The sequence below is a fragment of the Pipistrellus hanaki genome (assembly GCF_964339955.1).
Source record: "Pipistrellus hanaki genome assembly, chromosome: 1".
Classification (NCBI taxonomy): Eukaryota; Metazoa; Chordata; class Mammalia; order Chiroptera; family Vespertilionidae; genus Pipistrellus; species Pipistrellus hanaki.
The window spans coordinates 124,035,532-124,043,699 of NC_140503.1; the positions used below are offsets into that span (position 1 = coordinate 124,035,532).

The window sequence follows — 8,168 nt, forward strand, 5'->3', positions numbered from 1 at the left end:
GCTGCCGAATCTATTGCTGCATCATTGACGTGAGAGCTAAACTGGATGCCTTGTCCCAAGGACATGCTTCTGGGAGTCCCCAGCACCCCCTCATCTCTCCATTGCTCAGGACCAATGTCTTCATAAGAGAACACCTGGCAGGGCGGGTGCTGGCAGAACACCTGTGCACCTGTGCTCTTCCCGCACCCAACCGCAGCCCACAGGGCGCTTTGCCTAAAGATCATATCCTATCGGGATTACTCCCAGAGCGACAGACGCCTAGCACCACAAAATGCCACTGACAGGCGAGAAGGAGAAGTCACCGGGTCCAACCCCTGTGGATTTTCCAGATACACAAACGGAACCTCAGAGAGACTCAGCTAGCTGGTGATGGCACGGCTGTTCCCAGGGCTCCAGAATCCTTAGGCCAGTTTCTCCCCAAGACGGTCTTTATGACTGGAGATTACGTTACATGGTTTCTTGCAAAAGCAAGGTGATAAATTTGCACACCATTCAGGCATGGTCCTGATGTCAGCCAGAGGAACGGACTTGAGGAGCCTCCGAGCTGCCGGAAATGTGGCTGTGCTCCGAATAAGTGGTGGCTGCCTGCACCACCTCTTCCCCATCCTCTGTCCTAGAGCGGAACCCGCAGGATTGGGCTGAGGCCCCAGCAGGGTCGGGCCTGGGCTGAGGTGGGAGAGGCACCTCCCTGAACCGTAGACCCCCAGCTAAGCTGACAGTTTTACATCCTAGATGCCTCCTTCGCCTCACCCTTATTCCTAGGGATACCCGAAAGGGTGTAGGCAGGGGGGATGAAAATGGCAAAGGGCAGCAGGGTGGCCTGGACGGGGTACTGGCATCTGGAAGAGTCACCAAGATGAGGTACAACAGAGAAGAAGTGTCGCCAGCTGGAGCCAAGCTTATACACCTGGGCCCTGGGTGAGTCAGGAATGGAAAGGGGAGTCCCCTCTTAAAGCCCCTAGGGGACCGTGCCTAAGACATTGGCCATCCCTGGGTCCCAGACTAAATGTCACTCCAGGATCAGAGCAATGGCAGCAGCAGGACAATGACATCACTCAGGCAATCCAAAAGCAGGGGACACTGGGAAGAACAAACATCCCCCTGCAAAATGTCTTCAGGGGCTGGCGAAACCTAAACCAAAACTGTACGTCCAGCGGCACTTCCAATGTCTGAGCTAATGTTTTAGTTATTGTTTTGCTGTGGATTGAAAGTGGCCAGGACCCCAGGGAAAGGGCTTGGATTTATTTTAAAAAACTAACACAAATAGGTTGATACCTTATAACACTGAATTACCACTGATGGAAATGACAGTAAAACTTTTATGTGCCCTTAAGCATTTTTTTCCTCATACCATTATTTTTTAAAAATATTTTTTTATTGATTATTTTCCAAAAGAGGAAGGGAAAGGGAGAGAGATATATAGAAACATGGATGAGAGAAAAACACAGATCGGATCGACTGCCTCCTGAATGCCCCTCACTGGGGATCGAGCCCACAACCTGGGCATGTGCCTTTGACTGGGAATCGAACCGAGACCTCCTGGTTAATAGATGGAAGCTCAACCATTGAGCCGCACCAACTGGGCACTAGTACTTTTATTGTTAATGTTTGTGTACTCTATGGTGATTATATGTAAACTAGAGGCTCAGTACACAGGATTCTGCACTGGTGGGGGCCTGTGGGGTTGGCCTGTGGACCCACCGCCTTGAGTGGCTGCTCCCACTGCACCACGCACTGCTCCCGGCTGAGCATCTGCCCTCGTCGGTCAGTGCGCCTCATGGCTCCTGGAGCGGGTGGCCTCTGCCCTCACCCTCTTACGTGTCCTGGAGCAAACAGCCCAACGCTGGCAGTGAAAGTCCCGCCCCAGAAAACGTGGCGGAGCCGCCCTCGGAGGCAAAGAGCCTGTTTTCATCACTGACAGATCAGCCCGGCTGGGCCCCATCTCTGTGACAGCGCCCACAGAGGCTGGCTGGGCCCCTGGAAAGATAAAACCCCAACACAGGAAGCAGCCACAGGGAGTTTGGGACATCAAAACCCGTCAGCTCATAAAAGCGCACAGGCGGCCCTGACGGAGCACAGCTGCTGTCCCTACTGATGGGGAGACCCCAGCGCACCAGTCACAGCGACACTGGCTCCAGGCGCCCAGCAGAGTGGCTCTGGGCTCGGTCCCTGGGCAGCGGGAGGAGGGGCGTGGTCCTCCCCCTCCTGGCTGTCCACTTTCCGGAAACGGAGCGAGACTGCTTTACTCAGAACCTCCAGAAAGCCTTTTATTGCTGTCAAATGCTCACAGGGACCTGCGGCTTTCAAGATCAGGATGTGATTTTTCTTTAAATAAATAAATAAATAAATACATAAATAAATAGAAAAATAAAGAAATCAAACATGTGGACGTCCCTTCTTTATGCTCCAGGCACATTAGTCATTTGGATCCATGAATGTGCCATGCGCCCCTTCCCCCTTATAAACATACAGGACCTCTGTATGGGACCCCGTCCCTCCCTCTTTCCAGCCCACGACCTAGGTCGCCCTTAGGGCTCGGGCTCAGCTTGCTGTCTCTTCCCTAGGAAACCTGGGAGCCCTAAACCAGGTCAGACCCTCCTGGACTCAAGTCACTGAGCACGCTTGCAATTCGTAAATTATGTAATTCTTTAACCTTCTCCGGATAACGGGCTGCAAATACCCCTGTAAATTTACCCATGGTCCCCTCCCATGTCCTCATCCCCCCCACCACCACTCCCCACCAAGGAGGAATCAAATGTAGGTTCAAATGCAAGTCTCATGTGTAGCTTAAAAGCCAGAGTCTGACCTTATTCTCCTGCAGAGCGGTGGGCCCTGGAGGCATGTCCAAAGGCAGGGCTGGCGCCGTCAGTGGAGGTGCTGAGCTGTTTTCCAGGGTGTGTGTGGGGCCTGGGTCCCAGAAGGTGCTCAGTAGATACTCCCGGCCTCACTGAATGGATGTGGGATGCGGGCCGGGCCTTCTGGGAGCTGCACAAAGCACTTTCGATGGTCAGACTGTCTGATATTCCTAGTGTCCTCCCCCTGCCTAGAATGGACGACCCTAGCAGCAGTATCCATCCATACAAAGTCTTCCATTAAGTAAAAACATCTTAATGGAGAAATCAAAATCATTTTATGGGATTCATATTTTTGAACCAACTTTCACATCGTGTAGCACAGGTCTTTCAGACGTGTGCTCTGAGCTGGAAATGAAGACAGAAGTCGTTTCTCTCTTGTCTACAGAAGGTGGTCTGTCACTATCTGGTCCTTGTCCCAGGCCTTGTGTAAAGATCAATACTGACCCTAAACACTTCTTTTTGAAGAGGAAGAGGAGTCTGGCTTAATTTCATTTTTCCCCCCAACAGCTAACACGCAGGGGCTGGGTGGACATACTGGCCACCAGAGGAAGGGGCGAACATATTTCTCTCTGGACTCTGATTCCTTTCTCACATGGATTCTAGATTCACCAGAAATTTACATGTAAATCGCTTTTCCCCTTGTTATGAAAGCAGTGAATATTCAATTTGGAAAATTTAGAAAATACAGATATGCAAAAAGGAGAAAATTTAAATCACCATAACCCTAGCATCCAGAAATAACCACTATGAATGTTTTGAGGTCACATCCCCGCACCCCCGCCACCATGAAAATATACACTTTTTATTTTATAAAAATGAAAGCATCCTTGATGGGGTGAAACATTTTAATACAGAAAGCATAGAGTAGCCCAGTAGCACTGGCAAACATGAGCTGGTGGTGATAGTGTGGGTTTGTGCGCACATCGGCATGTGTCTGTATGAAGGACATGTTCCCCATCAGGTTGGCATCCCCTTCGCTTCTCTCTGCAGTCCCAGTCCCCTTCCTCCTTTCCCAAGAGTAATCAACAGCACGATGCTCCCAGGCCACAGACAGGCACGCACAGCACCCTCCCTGACCCACGGTTTCACTTCCCACGGTTTCAGTTACCTGCGGTCCTGAAAATATTAGGTAGAAAATTCCAGAAAATAAACAATTCTCAAGTTTTAAAGAGTGATGAGTAGTGTGATGAAATCTCCTGCTGGTCCCACTCCATCCTGCCCAGGACATGAGTCCTCCCTTTGCCCAGCATCTTCACACTGTAGACTCTCCCCCGCCACCTGCTAGTGACTTCATAGACACACCTTTGTCCTCAAAGAGAGAGACCACATTCACACAGCTTACAGAAAAAGCGATGTGCATTGTTATAATGGTTCTGTTTTTATTATTGTTGTTCATCTCTTCCTGTGCCTAATGTATGGATTAAGCTTTATCATAGGTGTGTATGTACGGGGGGGGGGGGGGGGAGGGGGGGAAGCAGTGTGCATAGGGTTTGGCACTGTGTGTGGTTTCAGGCATCCACTGGAGGTTTTGGAATATGTCTCCCGAGGATATGGAGGGACTACTGTCAGTTTATGTGTATGTGTATATGTATGTGTATGTGTATGTGTCTCCTGTGTGTCTACATCATTTACATACAAGGCGATGACTGTGCATAATGATCTACAGCCTATCACTTCCCCTTTACAGCTTTTAGATCTGTCCATGTTGACATATGGATCAGTGACGGATTTGTTTAAACAGTTGCATGCAGTCTGTTGTATGAATGTGTCACGTTCCATTGACTCCTCTGTTGTTAGAATTCAGGTGGTATCTGATACTTTACTATTACAACCATTGCTGCAAGGGAGTCCCTTGCATGAGCTTCCTGGTGCGTGTCGTCATAAGATGTGCATTTAGAACTGGGATTGCTGGGCTGAAGGGTATAAATATTTCAAGATGCCAAGTTGACTCCCCAAGTGCTTTTGCCAGTTTGTACTTCCTCCAGCAGGATATACAGCTTTACAGTTAGTTTTCCAAATCAGCACGTGGGGGCTGCTACGGCAGAGTGGAAACCATGGTGGACTTTAGATTCAGACAAACCTGCTTTCAGTCCGGGACCCACCACTTACTAGCCTTGCCGCCCCAGGCAGGTCCCTCAGAGATGAGGAGACTAGCATGGATCCCCCAGGACCTCATGGCTCAGCAGGGGTTCAGCCTGCAGCCAACTACTGTTTGAATCCTGGCTCTGCCACATGCTAGCTGTGTGGCCTTGGGGACAGTCTTTAAGTTCTTTGTGCCTCTATTTCCTCGTGTATAAATTTAGTTGTTAGAAGGAAGATGCAATACAATGGATGATGTTAGCACAGCCTGGCATGTATAATATCTAGCATTCATCATATGCCTACTCTTCAAGTCTAATTGAAATAAAGTGGATGTGTGTACCCCAGAGGACCTTTGTGGTCAAGTCCGATTTGCCCGGATGAAGAAAGTGAAGTTCACAAGAATCAGTGACTGGCCCAGTTACTGCCAGTCCAACCCGTGGGAATAGAAAGAGCGCGGCCTTCAGTGTGCTCCGTCTGGCTCTTTAAGCCTTGTGATGCCAAGGGACAGCTGGAACACCACAGATGTGCAACCACAAATCCCACCCTGCAGCACGCTCTCACTCCGTGGGGTTCCACTGCCGTTCTCCTAAGCTGTGGCCTTGCAGTGCGAGCTGCTGCAGTCGCCCTGCTTGATGCGGGATTTGCTCCAGACACGACAGTGTCAAGCACATTGTCGTCAAACCTGGATGCAGAGCGTTGGGGTGCAGAGCTCTGTGTGTCCTGCTCACCATGGGAAACAGGAGAGCCTGGTCCTGACTGCGGCCACTAACACATCAGAAGCTCTGAGCGTCTGTCCCAGAAGACTGGTGGGGGGCAGCGGGGAAGGGAGATCTAGGAGGGGGTGCGGCACAGCTAAGATATGCAAGTTGCTGGCAGCATGTAACTGTTGTGACCCCAAACATCCTGTTGCTGTTCCTATGATTTTTTTTATTTTTAATTATTTTATTGATTAAGGTATCACATATTTGTCATCATCCCCCCTCCCCATTTCCATCCCAAACTCCTCCCCACACATCCCCCCCCCCCCCCCCCCCCGTTGTCCATGACCACTGGTTAGGCTCATATGCATGCACACAAGTCCTTTGGTTGATCTCTCTCCCTTATCCCCATCATTCCCTACCTCTCCTCTAAGGTCCGACAGTCTGATTGGTGCTGTTCTTATTTATCGGTCTATGTTGTTCTCTCACCGGGAGCAGGCTGGGGCACTCCTGCCCTGGGTGCCTGCTCAGGCTGTGGCGCAGACAGGTGGGCAGGGTCCCCGCGGGGCATGGCCACCAGCTGGCAGCACACGCCCTTCTTCCACCCCTGTCCTTCCTCTGTTCTGTTTCAGAATAGTTCCTGGGGTTTGTCACTAACACGGACAGCAAGGGCATTTCCAAAAGGCAACAAATACCGTTTCCGTTTGAGAGTATATCACTTAGGGATCCAGCAGTTTCTCCAGACACAGAAATGTGACTGCTGAGCTTTCTGGAATCTTTCCTGTGCTCTGTCCGTGTGCCAGGGTGTATCGGAACGTGTTCTAAAAACATGGAAGACACCAGACAGCGCGCCCTGCCGGCCCTCCTCCTGTGGGTACGAAAACCAAGTCCCGGAGTTCCTCCTGGGTAAATTGAACAATGTGTCTTCTTTTCAAGACCCCTCCCGAAGAAGATAGAATATAGTCTGTTTTATTTATTGATTCTACTGTGTGTGTGTGTGTGTGTGTGTGTCTGTATGCTTGCGCAGATTTATTTATGTGTATGTATGTAAATTGTTTATTTAAGAGTCTCTCTCATCGTCTTCTTTCTCCATAGGTCTTTCTCGTTGGATTTGAGATCAACTTTACAAGTGATGGTTGGTCATTAAAAATACATTACATTGGTGGCCCAGAAAGAAACTCACTACAGACTGATTCATTTGCCTCTCAGCATAACATTATTGCTTATCTCATTTTTGGTTCTTATAAGTGTATTTCTTGTATCACATGATCTCATTCATCTAGGGGAAATGATGAACAGCATAAACTGATGAACAAAAACAGACCAGGAGACAGGGAAGCATCAATCAGAATGTAGGGGAAGTAGGGGAGGGTGGGGGAAAGGAGGAGAGACCAACCAAAGGACTTGTATGCATGCATATGAGCCTAACCAGTGGTCACAGACAACAGGGGGGTGGGGTTACACATGGGGAGGGGCTTGGGATGGGAATGGGGGGATGGGGACAAATGTGTGCTACCTTAATCAATAAAGAAATTTTTAAAAAAGAAATAAGACACCAAAAATAAAATTAAAAAATAAGGTAGCCACTAGTCACCTATGGCTACTGACCACCTGAAATATGGCTAGTTCAAACTGAGGTATGCTGTAAATATAAAATAGACAAGCATATTTTGAAACTTAAGACAAAACTTATTTTTAAAAATCTCAGTTTTTATACTGATTATATGTCCAAATTATAATATTTTAATAGTCACTCTTATCTGAGGTTTCACTTTCCATGATTTGACTTACCCACACTGCCACACTCCACCATGGTCCAAAAATATTAAACAGAAAAATCCCAGACACAATTCGTAAGTTTTAAATTACAGGCCATGAGGAAATTTCTCACCGTCCGGCTCCAGCCCACCGGGACATCCTTTGTGGTCAGTGCATGTCTAACTCCTGGTTAGCCAAACTCCCGCCCATGGGGACAATTTGCATATTAGCCTTTTATTATATAAGGTATAGTTTATCAATCAATGAGAACTTATATTGTGTGGGTTTGGGTGTGGGTGTATGTGTCCTGGAACTCTAAAAGGCTCATAAGCATTGCTCTAGAGTAGCCACATATTCTGATTAAAAAAAAAAAAAAAAAAAAAAAAAAAAAAAAAAAAAATCTCACTTAGTAGACTTACCCAAGCCAAAAGAGGGCATCCTTCAGCCTTTCAATACTTGAATTTTGGGGAGGTGGGGTGGTGTGTGTCAAAACACTGAAATGTATTAAATGGGCTTTTGCTGTACACTAAGGCACTGCAGGTGGCAGAGTGGGACCAGGTAGATAGAAAACTAATATCAATAATGCTAAAGAGTCATATCCCTTTTGCATAGAGAGTAGACTTTAATCAGGTTTGTTTCCTTGAGTAAGTTCTGGTTCTGCCTATATTGACCTAAAATCCTTAGCTCTCCCCCCTGTCTTGCACACAGCACGGAGTATGGTTGCATCTTCCCATTTTCTAAATAAAAGTGAGTTTGGTACCTGCGACAAATTATA

The 8,168-nt window shown here is 48.1% G+C and overlaps 1 protein-coding gene across 1 annotated transcript in view; it reads left to right on the forward strand.

The window, feature by feature from the left end:
- The window catches only part of MSRB2 (methionine sulfoxide reductase B2), a 31,551-nt gene extending 24,632 nt beyond the window's left edge, over positions 1-6,919 (forward strand). Inside the window, exon 5 of the mRNA XM_084869064.1 lies at positions 6,731-6,919. Coding sequence (XP_084725190.1) covers positions 6,731-6,904 — 174 coding nt within the window. The 3' untranslated portion in view covers positions 6,905-6,919. The remainder of the gene's footprint in view (positions 1-6,730) is intronic.
- Positions 6,920-8,168: the final 1,249 nt, after the last annotated feature.